Source organism: Oryx dammah, unplaced genomic scaffold (genome assembly GCF_014754425.2).
Source record: "Oryx dammah isolate SB20612 unplaced genomic scaffold, SCBI_Odam_1.1 HiC_scaffold_11, whole genome shotgun sequence".
In the NCBI taxonomy this organism is placed as follows: domain Eukaryota; kingdom Metazoa; phylum Chordata; class Mammalia; order Artiodactyla; family Bovidae; genus Oryx; species Oryx dammah.
Genome location: NW_024070195.1, coordinates 40,671,569 through 40,689,790, shown reverse-complemented (window position 1 = coordinate 40,689,790; position 18,222 = coordinate 40,671,569). Strand labels below are relative to the sequence as shown.

General features: G+C 39.3%; 1 protein-coding gene across 7 annotated transcripts in view; it reads left to right on the top strand.

Annotated features, from left to right (window-relative positions):
- The window catches only part of MAPK14 (mitogen-activated protein kinase 14), a 73,011-nt gene that overhangs the window by 45,104 nt on the left and 9,685 nt on the right, over positions 1 to 18,222 (top strand). For 3 of the 7 annotated variants that reach the window (XM_040249828.1, XM_040249831.1, XM_040249833.1), the window contains exons 5-9: positions 160 to 189; positions 801 to 848; positions 2,229 to 2,343; positions 2,897 to 2,968; positions 13,439 to 13,518. In XM_040249828.1, the coding sequence (XP_040105762.1) occupies positions 160 to 189; positions 801 to 848; positions 2,229 to 2,343; positions 2,897 to 2,968; positions 13,439 to 13,518 (345 nt within the window). Of the gene's footprint in view, positions 1 to 159; positions 190 to 800; positions 849 to 2,228; positions 2,344 to 2,896; positions 2,969 to 13,438; positions 13,528 to 13,790; positions 13,876 to 14,050; positions 15,749 to 17,184; positions 17,265 to 18,222 lie in introns of those variants that run through there. The other 4 variants (XM_040249830.1, XR_005722754.1, XM_040249829.1 and 1 more) reach the window with 4 other exon arrangements.

Here is an 18,222-nt window from a genome sequence, read left to right as displayed (position 1 = left end):
CTTGTTCTGATTTCTAATCCTGCTCTTGATCCTAACATTTCTTACTGACTCATAAAAAAGTAAAAATGCACTTCAAATATGTCATATAATATGATAGGAGGTTGGAGATAACTTTTTCTTTCACTGATTATTTTTTTTTGTGTGTGTGCTTTTTCACAGTATATACATTCAGCTGACATAATTCACCGGGTAGGTATTGTATTTTGATTACATACTGGGATGGTCGGTGGGGAGATAGCAAGATCCTAAGTCTAAGTATTTTAGCCATTGAAATATTGACTGATTACAACTTTACTCTAGGTTTAAACTAATTAAAGAAAAAGGATGTATAGATTTTTTGTTTTGTTTTGTTTTACCTATTTAAGGTTAATTAGAACTAGGTAATGACTATAGACAGAGAAGGCAATGGCACCCCACTCCAGTACTCTTGCCTGGAAAATCCCATGGATGGAGGAGCCTGGTAGGCTACAGTCCATGGGGTCGCTAAGAGTCGGCTATGACTGAGCAACCTCACTTTCACTTTTCACTTTCATGCATTGGCGAAGGAAATGGCAACCCACTCCAGTGTTCTTGCCTGGAGAATCCCAGGGACGGGGGAGCCTGGTGAGCTGCCGTCTATGGGGTCGCACAGAGTCGGACACGACTGAAGCGACTTAGCCATGGCTGCAGCAGCAGTGACTATAGAATGGAAATTGTTCATAGCTGGATCAAGTCTTTTATGTTTAGCTCTTCATCGTTACCTTTAGGGAGATAATTTACCAAGCATCATAAAGTTGTTCCTGTCCTCTCTTGCTTCCCAGGACCTGAAACCTAGTAATCTAGCTGTGAATGAAGACTGTGAGCTGAAGGTAGGATGAAGTGACATTGGTAATTGTTTGTTTCACTTTGTAATTATATGTTTGACTAGCCAGACAAATTTATGAAGGGAATGAGTTTATAAAGCCATGACTTTTTATCTGGAAATTCATATTGTCTTGTCCTTAGGAATATCATTAGACTTTGAAATTTAAACTGGAGATTTAGTAAGCTTTAGTTTGACTGATATTGAAGGTAGTATCAGGTATCTTGTTTTCATTCTAAAATGAAGTTAAATTAGAAATTTAATATATTAGTGATAAAAAAAAGGAGAATTATAGTATGAACATCAAGAAAGCAGTCCTCTTGAAATAATTATGGGATTATATCAGTTTCTAAGAGAAAAAAAAGGCAGAAACCCACTCTTTCAAAATAATTCAAAGGAGATAATCTGTAAAGAGCAAGCAGCTCTGGAAGTTTTTTCTTTGTTTCATTTCTCATTTTACTCAATTATTTGGAAACAAAATTTACAATAAAATGCAACATTTTAAGTGTACATGTGACAAATTTTTATAGCTCTGTACCCAGCACAATTATGATAAAGAACATGTCCATCACTCCAGAAAGTTCCCTTGTGCCCCTTCCTAGCTAGTCCCCACCCTTCTACACCTACTTCAGATGACCACTAGTCTGCTTTCTGAGACTGTAGATTTATCTTTTCTGGAGTTTCATACAAGTGGAACCATACAGTGTTTTTCTGTGTGTGTCTGACTTTTGCTTAGTGTGATATTATTGAGATCCATCTGTATTGTGTGTATCAGTAGTTTATTCCTTTTTGTTGCCAAGTAGATCCATTTTATGACTGAACTACAATTTGTTTATCTATCACCTATTTATAGACAGGGCTTCCTTGGTGTCTCTGCCATAAATAACCCACCTGTCAGTGCAGGAGACATGGGTTCGATTCCTGGGTCTGGGTCGGGAAGATCCCCTGGAGAAGGAAATGACAACCCACCCTGGTATTTTTATCTGGGAAACACCATGGACTGAGGAGCCTGGCAGGCTGCAGTCCATGAGATTGCAAAAGAGGCAGAAACAACTTGGCAAGTAAACAAAACGACTGATAGACACAAGTGGTTCAGTTTCCCTTCAGAACTATGTAAAGCCGCTATGAATATTCATGTTTGTGTGGAACATGTATTTTCATTGCTCTTGGATAAGTGCAAAAGTAGTGCGTTTTTGTTTAGTTTTTTTGTAATTTCATTATTTTTTTAGTTCTTGCTGTGTTCCCCATGCATTCTAAGCACGGACCAGGAAACGTTATACAAATGCTTTGTTGCTCTTGCTTTTTAATATGCACTACAGTTTCCCCCCCTGCTTTACAAGCCTTAAGAGTTGGACTGTTCAGTGCCTGACTGCTCTTCTCTCATTAGATCTTGGATTTCGGACTGGCTCGACATACAGATGATGAAATGACAGGCTATGTGGCCACCAGGTGGTACAGGGCTCCTGAGATCATGCTGAACTGGATGCATTACAACCAGACAGGTACTCCTTGAACTGGTTACTTAGTGCCTTATTGATAACATGTTAGGTATATTTGGGGTTCCCCGAAGTGGAGATGGAGGGAGTAGGAGGAAACATTCTTTTTCTTCCCTCAGGAAACATACAAAAGGAGGATATTTCAGTTGCTCAAAGAAAGTAGAGTTTTTCAGACTCTGTGATTTAATTGGCTTTTTACTTATTTTGAACATATTCTTTCATATTCATATTCTACCTGAAGACATTGGGTTCATAATATTAACTTTCAATATTACTTGCGAGAATCCACCATTTCTACCAGTAAGAAACCTTTGCCCCTTTGTGAACAGCTTATTTCTCTTGCCATAACTGTGTTTTGACCTAGCCCACCTATGAAGCCCTTTAATTGTGGTGAAGGTTTTAGCTTATTTTTTTCTATAAAAATGTTGAGTATGAGTGTTGAACTTCAGATACCTTAAATATTAACTAGAGTATTTCAGCCCTAGCTGTAGTTCCATTTGTAGCCAAGTTTGATAAGAGTGACTTTGTATGTACTTTTATTTCTCTTTAATTTTGCCAGTTGATATTTGGTCAGTGGGATGCATAATGGCCGAGCTGTTGACTGGAAGAACGTTGTTTCCTGGTACAGACCGTATCCTTTAAAAAGTTTTCGGTTCTTGTTTCTTGTCTGTATTTTAGTGTCCATGGAAATGTATCGCTTTTACCTGTCTCTTGGAAGGACTTTATCTATCGTCCATTGTGAGATCTGCCCTCCTGCGGAGTATCTTGCCTTGCCAAGAAAGAGGCTGCAGTTTACTTTTATGATTTGGAAAAGTTCCTCATAATCTGACAAACCTTTAAAATCCTTCATATGTCATCTTTTTTTGCAGCAGCCTCCTCATTAATCTTCCCACAGCCATTCTGCGACTGAGTATGTTGGTGAGAAGTTCTAGACCTCAATGACTGGTTTAGTCTCTTTGTACCAACACTCAGTGAGCACAAGATAACCATTTATAAATCAGGGATATCTTGCTTTTATGTTTGGTTTACATATTAAAAAGGCTGTATTTGGTCCTTGTAATGATACACTTGCTGACTTGTTATATTTGTTGCTTAAAAACAAATAAAAGCAAGAAGATAAGGTCACCCTGTCGTGTACCTTTATCTCTCCACAGCATGACTTTGTTTTTATCCCAGATTGTAACCAAACTTTAATTTACTTCCAGATTGATTGTCTAGTTTATAGTTTATCATGACCCCTTTATTTTAGTCCCTTTTCTATCTGCTGCATGCCCATTTCACAGTTTAGTAATAGTATCATCAAAATGTGATTTGTCGTAACCGTTATCAGTTCCACTTGGGGAAGATGTTTAGGCAAGAAAAAATTTTTAAATTTATATCTAGAATTAGATCTGAAGATTTTTGTTAAATTCATTTGACTCGCCCTCCACCAGTGTGGTTGAGCATTTAGAGATGCTGCTGTTTCCTGTGTTCTATCACAGTTAGAGACCTAAAAGCTGTTTTAGCATCTCACCTAAGCAGACACACTGAGTTTATAAACCAGAATGTCAGTTCACTGGCTTACAGTTGGGATCATGCTTCTGGGGTGACTGTGATGTTCATTTCATCAATCCACGTATTCTGTCTTCTGCTACAATCTACTTTGCTAATGAACTGAAAAGCCTCTTCCCTCAGCTGTCAATTCCCCTCTGAATATTACTGGATTGATACAGAGTATAATTTCCCTATATGGCTCACCTTATTCCTTCTCATCCCTGGGTTCTAATTTTAATACCTAATGTTTCCCCTTTGTCCTTTGTTTCATTTACCTTATACCTGTTTCTTAGAAATTTGACACACACACACACACAAAAGAAATTTGACATACACATTATAGTCTAAGCTAAGAAAATGAGGGACAGTGTGTAATTTTCCTTTCCTCTGAGTCCCATTCTTTACTCTTTCTTCCCGAGCATTCTGCTCTGAGGTTCTCCTCTGTTCCTCTTGCCACTTCCTTTCCTTTATTTCCGAATCTCCATCTACAGAAAGTCGCAGACACTCATACCTACGTAGACACACAAAGTGGTAGAGAGACACGTACAGTAAAGCATGCTAGTTAAGAGCACATGTTCTGGAATCAGACTTCCAGGGTTGATATTACTTAGCTCTTTTACTTCCAGCCCTCTGACTTTGAGCCAGTTGTGTAACCTCAGTCTCTTGGTTTCCTTAACTGTAAAATACTGATAATAGTACATACCTCATGTGAGAATTCAGTGAGATGATCTGGAAAGGACTGGGAGCAGGGCCTGCTAGTAGATGTTAACCATCATCCTCATCAGTGAGCTTTGGGAAGAGTTTCTCCCTTCACCTTCCCACTTTATTGTCTACTTATAAATCATTAAAGGCTGTGTTTTTTTGTTTCATTAAAATTTTTTAATAGCTAGTAAAGGATGGATCCCCTTGACAGGCTACTGGTATAAAGGTTTCAAAGCAGTTGTGTGTGCCTTTGGTTCTGTCTCAGTTACAGGTGCCCACTGATGGATTGACCCTTTTAAAATGCTAACTTTTGGCCTCTGTAAGAAGTATTCCTTTTTATGCATACGTCTTTTCCCTCTATGAGCTTTAGGAAGAAAACCTAGCATTTAAGCTTTTTACTAGGAGATTCTCTTTCTAATACATGAGAATTATTTTCAAAATTTTTATTTTAGTAATACACTGTTTCTTTTCTACTTGGCTTCTTTTCAGGCACATGTTTTCCTGGATCAGGAAACTCGAATTTGGAAGATTTGTATTTGTAATATGCATAACTCCCTTCTTGTCAGTTGCTATCTGTGTGGATGTAGCTTTGATTGCCTGACAAGGGGAGAGGAAAGTGTTTTCTGTTACTTTTTTAAGTCCCCAGTTGATTCTAATGTGCATCCAGTGTTGGGTACAACTAGAGTTTAACCAAGTTGAATTTTAGTTTTAATCTTTCAGGCTGAAAGTTACTTAGTAGTTTTTCCTCTTTTTTTTTAGGTACCAATGAGATAAAAGTTAAGAATCTAGAATTATCCACTTGGGGATCTAGAAAGATGCTAAGAAATATCTAGTCAGGCCCCGTGTTTTTATAGATGAGGAAGCTATAAGAACCCAGAAAAGATAGATACGAATGTATCTGACTCAGGTCTCCATTTCTTTCCAGTATTCTATTTGCTGCCTCTTCTCCTAATTTCTAAAACTCATTTTCTTAAAACCTTTGCAGAATGTGCTGGCCCCACACACTCTTCTGTGGCTCAGAAAGGCACACAGCTACTGCTTGCTTATGATTTTAAAACGCAGCTGAATGCCAAGGCAGCCTCTAGAGTGTGTTCTTTACTTGAATGCACGGTTCTCTCCCTGTTTTCCTCATTTATTATTCATCTTGCATTTGAAACCGGAGGTTTTAGCTTCTAGATGAGAACCATCTGATAGGACTTTGTGTGGTCTTGTAAGTAGTTTTTGTATGTACTGTTCAATATGGTGGTTGGTAGCTACCAGCCACATGTGGCTATAGAACACTTAAAATGTGGCCGGTGGAACTTAGCAGCTAAATTAAAAATATTTTTGTAGTCAGATGTTTTCACATATAATTTGCCACTTTATTTTTTTCTTGTGGTAAAATAAACATCAGTTCAGTTCAGTTCAATTCAGTCGCTCAGTCGTGTCCGACTCTGCCATCTTAATCCTTTTAAAGTATACAATCCAGTGGGACTAATTACATGCATAGAAGTGTGCATCTACCACCGTCTATAACATTTTCATCACCCCAAACAGAAGCTGCACCCATTAAACAAAAGCTTCCTGTTCCCTCTTACAGCCTCTCATTATCTCTCTTCTACTTTCTGTCTCTATGAATTTGTTTATTCTAAAAGTTTAATATTAAGTGGGCTCATACAATATTTGTGTTCTTGGGTCTGAATTATTTCACTTAGAATGTTTTCAGGGCTCATCCATATGGTAGCATGGATCAGAACTTCATTCTTTTTTATGACTGAATACTATTCCCTCGTGTGGCCATACCATACTTTATTTATCCATTCGTATGCTACAGACGCTTGGTGGTTTCCCCCTTTGGCTGTTGTGAGTAGTGCTACAGTGAACGCTAACGTACAGGTACCTGTCTGAGTTCCCCCTTTGGCTTCTATTGGCTGTATTTCTAGGAGTGGAATTGTTGGGTCATGAGGTTACTCTGTGTGTCACTTTTTGAGGAGCAGAGCAGTCATTATTTGTCACAGCAGTTTCATTGTTTTAACATGCCCACCAGTGATGTATGGGCAGTTTCTCCACATCTTCACCAACAGTTGTTTCTTCCTTCCTCCCTCCCTCCCTTCCATCCTGCTTTTTAAAATTATAGCCATCCTAGAGATACCAAGTGGAATCTCTTTGTGGTTTTAATTTGCATTTCCTTAATGACTAATGATGTTGAGTATCTTTTCCTGTGCTTACTGTTGGTATGTCTTCTTTGGCAAAATATTTGTTTGAGACCTTTACCCACCTTTTAATTGGGTTGTCTTTTTGTTGTTGAGTTTTAGGAGTTTTTTATATATTCTGTATATTAAGCCTTCACCAGATATGCGATATGCAAATATTTTCTCCCATTTTGTGGGCTGCCTATTCATTTTTTTTTAAATAATGTCGTTTGATGTACAAAAGTTTTTTTTAAACGAAGTTCCAATGTATTTTTTCTTTTGTGTTCATGTTTTTGGTGTCATTTGTAAGAGTGTATTACCAAATTCAAGGCTGTGAAGATTTACTGCATTTTCTACTAAGAATTTTTTGTGTGTATCTCCTATACTTAGGTTTCTGATTCATTCTGAGTTAACTCTTGTATGTGATGTGAGGTTGGGGTCCAGCTTTATACTTTTGAATATGGGCATTCAGTTGTCCCAGGATCATTTTTTGAAGATTTTTTTTTCCCCATTGAATAGGTTTGGCACTCTTGTCAAAGATCAGTTCTATTCCATTGGTCCGAATATCTACCCCTGTAGCAGTACCACACTGCTTTGATTATGGTAGCTTTATAGTAAGTAAGTCCTTCAACTTTGTTCCCATTTTCAAGATTTTTTTTTTTTTTTGGCACTTTGGGCTCCCTTATAATTTTATATGAATTTGAGGATAGGCTTTAAATGTGTCTACAAAGAAGGCTGGATTTTATTTATTTATTATTTTTGACTGTGCTGGGTCTTTGTGGCTGCACTGGCTTTTCTCTAGTTGCTGAAATTGGGGGGGGGGGCTACTCTTTATGTGTTGGGGGGGCTTCCCGTTGTGCTGGCTTCTCATTGCAGAGCACGGGCTCTGGGGCATACAGGCTTCAGAAGTTACTGCCCATCGGCTTAGCAGTTGTGACTCCCAGGCAGTAGAGCACAGGCTTAATAGTGGTGACACATGGACTTAGTTGCTCTCCGGTGTATTTCTTTCAGTGATGTTTTATAATTTTCAGTGGACAAGTTTTTTATCTCCTTAGTTAAATTTATTTTTAGGTATTTTCCTAGCATCTGTAAGATGCTATTTTAAATGGAATTGCTTTCTTAATTTTCTTTTTGATTTGTTCATTGTTGGTGTATAAAAACATAACTGATTTTTATTTGTTGATCATGTACCCTACAACTTTGCACAGTTGAAAGCTGAGAACTCTGGTAGCTTTCTTGTGGATTCTTTGGTTTTTCTACATGTAAGATCATGTCATCCACAAATAGAGAGTTTTACTTCTTCCTTTCCAATTTAGATGCTTTTATTTTTTTTCTCTTATATAATTTCTCTAGTTAGAACTTCCAGTATAGGGTTGAATAGCAGTAGTGAAAGTGGGCAGCTTTGTCCTGTTCTTATCTTTCAGTCTTTCACCACTGAGTATAATTTTAGCTCTGCATTTTTCATAAATACTCTTTATCATGGCAAGGAGTTCTATTCATAGTTTTATGAGTGTTGATCTGAATTTTAAATTTTATTTGATTTTATTTAGATTACATTTAAATTTAATCACATGCGACTCTTGATATTTTATGCAGTTTTAGATCTCTGCAAGTCATCTTCCCATTCTACTTTTTTTCTCTCTTTTTTTCCCCTCTGTGATTAGTCTTCTTGATAGAACCTTCTTTTGGGGTTACATGACTTGCAGGATCTTAGTTCCCCAGCTAGGGGATCGAACCCAGGCCCCAGCAGTGAAAGTGCAAGTCCTAACCACTGGAGCTTAGGGAATTCCCAAGATTACTTTGTTACTAGTTGTTAATAATCCTTAGCATTTCCCTAAAGAGATAAGATACACTAATTTTTGTCTTAAAGCTAATTATATTTAAGAGTGGAGCCCTTCCTCATTAGTCTAGTTGACTAGGGGTGTGTGTGTGTGTGTGTGTGTGTGTATATATATATATATATATATATATATCTCAAGTGGACACACCTGAGAGAACTTTATATTAGAAGAGAGTGAGGACCCAGAATGTGTTCTTCAGGTATAGTGCTAACTTATTTCGAAAGCCACTGGTTCTGAAAAGAGTAAGCCAGTTAGGAAATGTTATTACTAACGTTTAACAGTCTGCAGCCTGAGGAAGAGAGAGAGTTTCATAACCCTGTGACCTGTCAAATACTGATTTCCCTTCCAGAGATCTCAGCCTTGGCTTACTATTGTTTTCCTTTTCTAGGTAATCAAATGAATTTCCTTCATGTGTTAAAACTTTTCTTTGCTTCTTTCATTTTTATAGAAATGGCACTCTTAAGACGTTAACTGAGATAGTGGGGTTCTTGCCATCAGCTTGCTGCCCTACTCCATAATGAATTTTCTCTGTATTAAATTTGCTCCTTAATTCTAGTTCATTTATTTATTCTTTTGATTTTTTTCAAACATTTTATGAACTACTTCTGACATACAAAAAGACAAGAAATAATAAATGAACACCTGTGTTTATGTAGCCCAGATTACAAGATAAAATATTGCCAGTAGAGCCAAAACTTTTGTATATCCCCTTTCCTATCACAACTACCCCTCTCTTTCAGACGTTGGTTTCAAATAGTCTCTCATTAAAAAACAAAAACAAAAACACAGTTTTCCTTCAGACACTAAAAGCAGGTGTCCTAATGTTGAAGAAGAAAAATATTAGGTTACTTCTTGCCTTTTCTTCTCTAACTTGAGATTGTATTCCCCCATTTGAAAAGGCTGGAAATCTCAGGTTTCTCCACAAACCTAAAACACCTTAAGAAATCTTCCATGTATGACAGTGAAAATGACTATTTGGTGACTAAGAAGAGAAGGAAATGGGCTAAGTCCCATTCTAGTCCATCCTGTCCGTCACCAGGAGAATTTCTACAGGTCAGTGTTCCACCTTTGTCTCATGGATTTTTTTTAAAACTGCTGCTCTTAAGCAGCCGTAGTCTCAGGTTCTACAAATGGTCCTTTTATTTATCTATTTTGTTACTGCTTATGAGCAGCACTTTTTTAAAAATCCACGAGACAAAGGTGGAACACTGACCTGTGAAAATTCTCCTGGTGACAGACAGGATGGACTGGAATGAGACTTAGCTTACTTCTCAGTATCTTCAACTCTGTGGCTTACAGAAATCTCCTAGGAGTTGCCTAGAACATTTAGAAGTGAATAGACTATCCCTCTTTCACTTTCTTTCCAAATAACCCATTACCCTTAGGTTTTTTTCCTCACCTACTCATTCTAGCTACCTCTTACTTTTGTTACCGAGGACCTAAAGAGTAATCTTAGGCCTAAGTCGTTTAAAGAAGAATCAGGGGATTTTTAATTAAAATTTTGACATTGTGATTATTAACAATTAAAACACATTTTTAACTACCAGTAAAAATATCTGCTATCTAGGGAAAAATGGGGTTAAACCTGGTAAGAAGGATGGCTTGCTGTGGAAATAACTGTCATAATGTGGTAAGTTTTGCTTTGCTCTGCTTATATAGTTACTTGAAGTTTCTTCTGGCCTTAACTGCCCGGACAAATTGTAGTGGCCTTACTGTAGCTGGTATTATTGGAAGACTGACCTGTATTTCAGTGGATTTGCCAGCTCTTGGAGAACCAATGGTGATTTCTTCTGAAGTTTGCAGCTTTGACTTTCTTGATGCAAGTGCTTTAAGCTACTAAGCAGGTTTTTATTTTGCACTCTGTGTTTACTAATCTCCTAAGTATCGACTGTCATGCCGTACCCGCTCTCTTTATCTGTACCCCTTATGCTCTCATTGCACTGTATACTCTTTAGAGTGTAAGCATTTCAGATGACCATTTGCATATGAAATAAAGCAACTTTTCTTGACTTTTTTGTATATAGACTTCCCACTAAAGTACAGTTATTCTAGATTTTTGAGGGCAAGACAGAGGGGTGGAGTTGCTTTGAAAAGTCTGTTACAGGAAGACCTTTCAAGTTAATATTTATTGAGCTATTCAGTGGAAGGTGCTAAAGATAAGATGGTACCTGTCCTCCAAACCAGAATGATCATACTTAGCAGAACGTGAGTTACAGGAGACGTTTGAATGAATATCTGTTCTCTGTTTATAAAACAAGACAGAGTGAACAGATACTGTAATAGAGTATAAATAAGTTATGGAGAAGAAGCAGAGATTAATTCAAGCTCAAGATACGCAGGAAGACTTCATGGCAGAGTTCTTGTTTGAGCAGGACTTTGAAAAGTAAATAAGGAGATAAAAGGAGTAAAAAAGGAGATAAAATGCTAGGAGGGGAGAATGGAGGGTATTGCTGTTTATGACTTGGATAAATAAGAAGGTGGAAGCTTAAAAGTGCCTGGAATATTTAGTGTGAGTTGAAACATTGAGTGCATGAAGGAATAATAGTTTGAGGGGAGAGTCAGGAAAAACTCTTGATGCCAAATCAGCAAAGTCTGTGAACTTGAAGTTGAGGATTCAGGGCTTCACTTTATTCTTCAGCCCTGAGATTGTTTCTTACTGGCTGAGGTAGAAAAGGACATGGAGTCCCTCAAATCATTGCTCTCATGACCACTGTGACCAGAAGGAGTGGCTTACTTTTCAGGTATATTGGGGTGAAAGTAAGATTCTTGAGAAACCCACAGCCCAGAGTCTTCCTCAGTGGGGGCATAAAACTTGCCTCTCTAAAGTAGTTCAGTTTTTTCCCTCAGTATTGAAATTTTAGCCTCCAGAACACATTCATTTTTGCCCTCTGCAAAGAACAAAATTCTCTCCTATTCTTTTTTTCTAATTTAATTTTTATTTTATATTGGATTATAGTTGTACTGTTCTAATTCAGAAGTAACTTCTGTGAGTGGGCTCCGCTGTCCGTGGAATTCTCCAGGCAAGAATATTGGAGTGGGTAGCCATTCCCTCCTCCAGGGGATCTTCCCAACCCAGGGATCAAACCTGTGTCTCCTGCATTGCAGGCAGATTCTTTATCATCTGAGCCACCACAGAAGCCGTTCTGTGAGTGGACTTGCTGTTAATTTATTTTCTTATAGAACATAAATTATTTGGGTCTAGGATAGGACTCTGTACTTAAAGGGCCAGCTAGTAAATATTTCAGGCTTTGGGAACCATGCAGCTTTGCCACATAAGGTGAAAGCAGCCGTAGACAGCCCATAAACGAATGGCCTGGTTGTGTTCCAGTGCAGTTTGATTTGCTGACTCTTGTCTAGAATTTTCTTGTATTTAAGCCAATTTAATATCTGGAGGGGAAAAAAGAACAGGACAAGTTATTATTGCGTAACCAATTCCTGTAACTCCGGCAGCTATGGTTCACAGTGGCCATTATCTTTTGCACTGTACTGCCTTCTTACGTCTAATCATAAACAGAAGCCTTTTCTTCCATTCTTCCTCCTCTCCATCCTGCTGTACCTTCTCAAATATTTTGAGTGCTCAGCATGTAGCAGATGGTGGTCTGAGCACTGGGGACAAGTGGTGAGCAGGCAGAGTAGCCCCTCTCTCAGATCAGTGGAGGTGACAGCCAATAGCAAACAAAGCAGTTACAGATTGTGAGCTCACGCATTGTGCTGAGATGGAGGGTGACCAGGAAGGCAGTGCCTCTTCTGTAGCGTAGGGGAAGCTTCTCTGAGGAAGTGAAGGTTAAGCTGAGGCCTGAAGTTGGGAACGAGCTAATCCTGCAAAACCTGACAGGTTTTTTTTAATGACAAGAGTCAGGAGATAGTCACCCTCTCTTCCTTTTCCCTCTGAATGTCAGTATAGACATGGCATGGATAACATTTAAATTTTCATTTAAAAAAAAAAAAGTGTGTTATTTTATAAGATTTTTTTCCTCTCCTTTTTAGCTTTATAGGCAAGGCTAAAAGCAGTCAGAGTAAGTGGAAAGTTTCTGACTTCTGGTCAGTACATGCACATACATAGTGGGTATGCATAGAAGAGTTGGCTGCACAATAAAGGTTTGGGTGTTGTGGCCTGTTACGTAGAGCTCTGGGGGTGTGTGAGGTCTGTCAGTACATTTCTGTAAGGTCGAAGCCTCCTGTGTCCTGTGTTGCTGCCGCACTCCTGAAGGACGTGTGCTGCAGTGGGGTGGTGGGGCCCTCTGCTGGCCGCTGTCGCTCACAGTCCTCTGCCTGCCACAGCCAGCAGAGGTTCTCGGGAGGACGTCTCAGCTGGTTAGGCCCTGGATCTTCGCAGGCCCCTGTCATACTACAGGCTCCTTAGTCAAGCCTTAGAGGAATATTCACAGGTAGGCTTGTGTATATCCCTACCTCCTGTGCTCTCTGCTGCTTCCTTCTCTGTGGCCCTCTGCTGACTGGTGTTCTTTGCTCGACTGGCTCCTGGTGCTTTGGTGGAAGGGAAGGCGGTCGGTGTGGGCCGAGCGTATGGACTGAGTGCTGCTTTTACGTTCTCACCTGCTGTCTTTGGCAGCTAAGTACCCAGCTACAGCTGCTTAGCTCTACTGACAGGGGATGTTGACAGATGCACAAAATAATGTAAGTTGGGTATGTGTGTGGTAGCTTTTGAAAATTTGTACAGGAGGAGCATGTTCTACTTGAAGTGACCGTCCTGCCGAAACCTTGACCTAGATCAATTCACCATTCTGGCCTGGTTTGGGGTTTTAAGTTTTTGTTATTGGGGTATTTTGTTTGTTTGTTTTGTTTGTTTTTCATTTTTATTTTGTCCCAACATTTTCCTTTATAGTCCACCATTAGATATTGATCAGTTGAAGCTCATTTTAAGACTCGTTGGAACCCCAGGGGCTGAGCTTTTGAAGAAAATCTCCTCAGAGTCTGTGAGTTGATGCCTTGATTGTAACTATCTGCCCTGTTGGGAGCCTCTGCCACTTCCCTTCTGTCAATCTGTACTTTGACCTGGGTATGTTTGTAAGCACATGTGCCCTTTGTGTGCTGACTCCAGGATGAGGTGTGTGTGTGTGCGTGCACCTGCCTGCTCACATGCATGAGTGTGTTTTGTTTTCTATCTGGGTACAGTACTGGAGCATGGGAGCTTGTGTTGGGCAGTAGTATCACAGTAAGTGAGATTTGAGATTCTGATTCATTCCAGGAGATGGAAAATGTGTTGTCTCCATTCTCCAGCCCTGACATCATCTTTCTCAAAGTTTCACTCAAGGGCTCCTTTCACTTTTTTGGTTAGTATTTTTCCTCAAAGCATGAGCTTTACCATCTATCAGTCTAGCTTTCTCACTAAAAGAATGGAAAGTGCATTGCCTGCACTCTCTTCCTCTTTCCCAGGAGTTACTTGCTTTTTATTGCTTTAGAATAAGACAACTTGCACATCCTGGGTAAGGTGTCTGTTCTCCACAGGGGTCGGTATCTACCCAGTCTCCAGACCGTCAGAGGTAACATCCCCACTGCTAACACCTCGGATCCACAGGATGAGGGTTGTAAATCCTTCTCCCACAGCCTGCCTGTGTAATTACAAGTTTGAGTACCCTGAGAAAAAGCTTTGGAGCTAATGCCTTCCTGCTTCTAAGCAGGCATTTAGAGAGGAAGCCATGGGAATGTGTCTCTGGCTTACTTGGTCGTTTTCTTGGGCCACAGGCGTGAGAGAAACTAGGAAAGCCCAGTCTTTCTCCCTTTTCCCATCTGTCTGCTGCCAGGCAGTTGGATAAAAGGGAAAAAGAGCTGTGAAGCCAAGCTCCAGCTGTGCCTTCTGGATTCTCCCAGTGTTTCCGACTGAAGGATTCCTTTGCCCTGTTGGAAAGACTGCTGGGTAGCCAGAGGCAGGCTTTTCATTGGTTTCATTTACTTATTTAAGATGAGGAAGCAAAAGCACAGGAAGACGGGGACTTGCCCAAGTCACGCACTGAGTCACTTGACAGAGCTGAGTTTACATCCCAGATGTTCTGATAACATGTTCTAAACTTTAATCTCATGCGATTGCACACTGTTTTGAAAGTCATTGTCAGTTATTGACCAGAGTGTCAGCCAGAAGGAGTGTGTTCTTTTTGCTTTTTGAAATGCAGGAGCTGGATTGGAGAGGATCAAAGAAGAGATGAGACGATGCTTAGAGAGGATGGTGTCTTTTTGTTTTAAATGCTTTTGCTTATAAAGATTGTCTAATAGAGAGGACACGGGGCAAGGGAGTGAGGTTAGGGAGTAGCTGAGTTTATTACTGAAGAGTGCTCATGAGACTGAGACAGCAAATGCACCCTCTGTTTGGAGATGTCCACTAGCAGCTCTTTCTCAGCCACCCTTAGCCATCTGCCCTATAGATATGTGCTGTTAGAAGAAAAAGGGTGGGTTTAAAATGATAGTATTTACCTGTTGTAATCCGTTTTTTATGTGAAATAGGGTGCATCATACATTTCAACATCTCTCGCATAGAGTTGAGCATAATAAAATTGAGTATCAGACTACAGAAGTTAAATAACATTGCATTGAGTATAGGAATAAGAAAATGTGGGGTTTTTTTCTCCTACGTAGTTACAGTGAGTGCATAAAAAGTAATTTAAACATTGAGATTAATTTGATGTTACTAATACTGCTCAAGTACCAGTTTATCTTAGAAGCACATGATGTGTGAAACATGATGTCTAAACAGCAAAGCCAAGTGAGTAAAATTGTTTAAAGCTTTTAAACATGAAAAGAAAAACATATTAGTGAAGGAATATAGTAAACAGAGAAAGCCAATAGGTATTTTCTGTACTCCTGAAAAGTAGTGAAGTGATGCCATTATTATTGATTGATGGAATTCAGTCAGTAAATACTAGGACATTCTGAGTAAAAGAGTACAGTAATAGTTGGACTGACTGAGAACAAGTTAGCATGTGCCGTGAGAAAAGGGGTAATGAGTCATGATGGGTGTCCAGAGAATATTTTTTGGTTGTTGACCCAATACCTAAAATAATCAGTGAAAGGACAAAAGTAAAAAATAAATCATGTGAAGAAAACAAAAGCCCTTTCACTGACTCACTCTCAAAATTTTTGCTGAAAATATTCCTGAACTCCTGACAAAAATGGGATATAATAACCTATTTGACTAAAGAAGACCAAAAAAAACACCACAGAAATGTACAGACCAAGTTATTGTTCATAGAAAAGAGAAAGATGGCAGGATTTTAACATTTTAAAACCCAGCTGATACTACTATTGCTGGTTTAGTTCGTGACCCCCTTTTGTTTTTCTCTTAGCATGCAGAGTACTCTTTGTTATGTAACTTGTTGAAAGGTAAACCTGAATTTATTGAGAATGTTAGAAGAACTTCACAGCGTCTTTTGGATTTGCTGGCCTGTCTTTGGGCCAGGAAGCGTGAGAGGCAGGGTGGAGCCGTGGCTCCAGCTCTTTCCTAACAGCCAGCCTTAAACATGTGTTTGTAGTAATCTGACCACCAAGGAATTTAAGTTCTGAGGATGAGCTCAACTGGAAAGATCATTGAGAGAAGCCACAAAGAAGTGAAATGATTTGATTATGGTACTTACTGAAAATGGTGCTACAAGAGAAGGAGGGAATTAATAAATACCAAGAAAGGGAATATGGAAAGGTTTTTATTATGCTGAGGATTTTAAAAATCGCACCACTCTGCTTTAACAGCAACACATGATAAACTAACAGTTCTTGTGGTTGTTAAAATTGATGGGCCAGCTAAAAGAGAGAAGTTTAGAATGCAGTGTACCTACGTCCGCATACATTTGGAAAACCTCAGCGTTCTGCCTTTGTCAGATCAGATACTCACAGTGTTTGCCAGCTTCCTCCCGGATGTTTTTTAAGCGAAGTCAGTCTGTTCACCTGTTAAAGAGACTTGTAGGAGAAATCATCGTGGCATGTTGTAATACCGTCAGCAGCTGTGACTTCTGTTTTGTCTCTGCTGTTAGCTTCTCATTTTCCCCCCACTTCCCCTTCACTTACCACTGTGTGTTTGTGGCATGTATTTTAAAAGTATCACTAACTGCTGTCCTTGAAGCTTGGCCTTGTGTGTCAACATACATACCACCTTGGTCTTACATTAGGAGGGGTGGTATTTTAGAGAATCACCAGAACCTGTGCCACAGAAATTTAACCTGTACTTGAAATGGTTACACTGGACATTTTATTTTGTCTAAAGTTGAATCAGAATGTTCTGAATCCTCTTCATTTATCCCACAAGCAAACAGGTTGTGGCCATCAGTACTCGAAAACAGTTCTCTGGCTGGCATCCAGGATCAAGGGGCAGTCTCTTTCCAGGGAGCGTAAATATTTAATGTTAAAGATAATGCTAAAACCAAAAAAAAGTTTTTCTTCTCCACTTGGCCCATCACTGGCTCCATGGCTACTAACTCTCATGCCATTCACAGATGCATGCTTTCACATGCAGCCTTGGCTCTACCTGGGTTGGGTGGGGTGGGTGGGAATAGATTTTTTGTTTGGGGGTGGCTTTTTGGCCTTTTCTAAAACTTTTTGAGTTGAAAGTTGTTTTTTGCACTGTATGCTTAACAATGCCCTTGACTAGGCATCTTAAGATATTAACCAGCTTCAGCAGATTATGCGTCTGACGGGGACTCCCCCTGCTTATCTCATTAACAGGATGCCAAGCCATGAGGTGAGAACAAATTGACTGTGCAGGAGTATCTAATTCAGAAGGCCACATTCGCATTTTATTGCCACTGTATAACCAACACAGATTGTAGCGTCACTGAATGTTTGCATGCTCCTCTAGGGCGACTAAGGCAAAGACTGCCTATGTGCTATTACAGCACTTGGCGTTTGGGGTTAAAATGTCACCCAGTCCTGTGAATGGAGAATATAATGTATAGGCTTGTACCTAGAAAATGATGTTATTTATGAAGTTAGTGCTCAAGAGGAGGTTTGTGTTTTCCTAGGGTCCTATGCCTACAGTCAGGGTATGCTGCCATCAAATAATTTTTAACTGGAGGTGTATTAACTGAAGGCCGTTAGCCTGTTTTCCTAATTATCCATTTTTTTAATGACCAAAAGAAGAGCCTTTATTTAAAAACACCTATAAACTATCTAAAGCTGAAAAGTTCTATATTTAAGATAAAATATGCAAATAATGTAGAAAACTATGAACACTTAGAGAGGGTTGGGTGCCTTTTTTTTTTTTTTACCAATGCTTGACTGCTTAATATAAGTCTCCTTTTACCATCAGAGGTGATAGGGGCACTTCTTTGTAAGATGTCCTTAATCTTCCTGGGAATCAGGTTGGCCACATGGCTTTATTCAGATAGTCTTTTATTTATCTTATTAGAGGTAAGACTGTTCTCTGTATGATGTGGTCTCTCTCGCCTCTGTTTTCCCTTTCTTTTATCTACATGCTCAAGGAGGAGGGGATAACAGGCTGGTCAGTAGTTCAATTCCTAGAGCTTTCTTTTCAAATCGAAATGATTCTCAGCCGCTTCTCAAAGTGGGCCTCTCCTGTTTGCTCTGCACACAGTGTTTAAGAAGGTGAAGTTATTAAGAGGAACAAACTACTATGTATAAAAGAAAGCTACAAGGATAGGAAATACAGCATAACTCTACATGGAATATAATTTATAAGA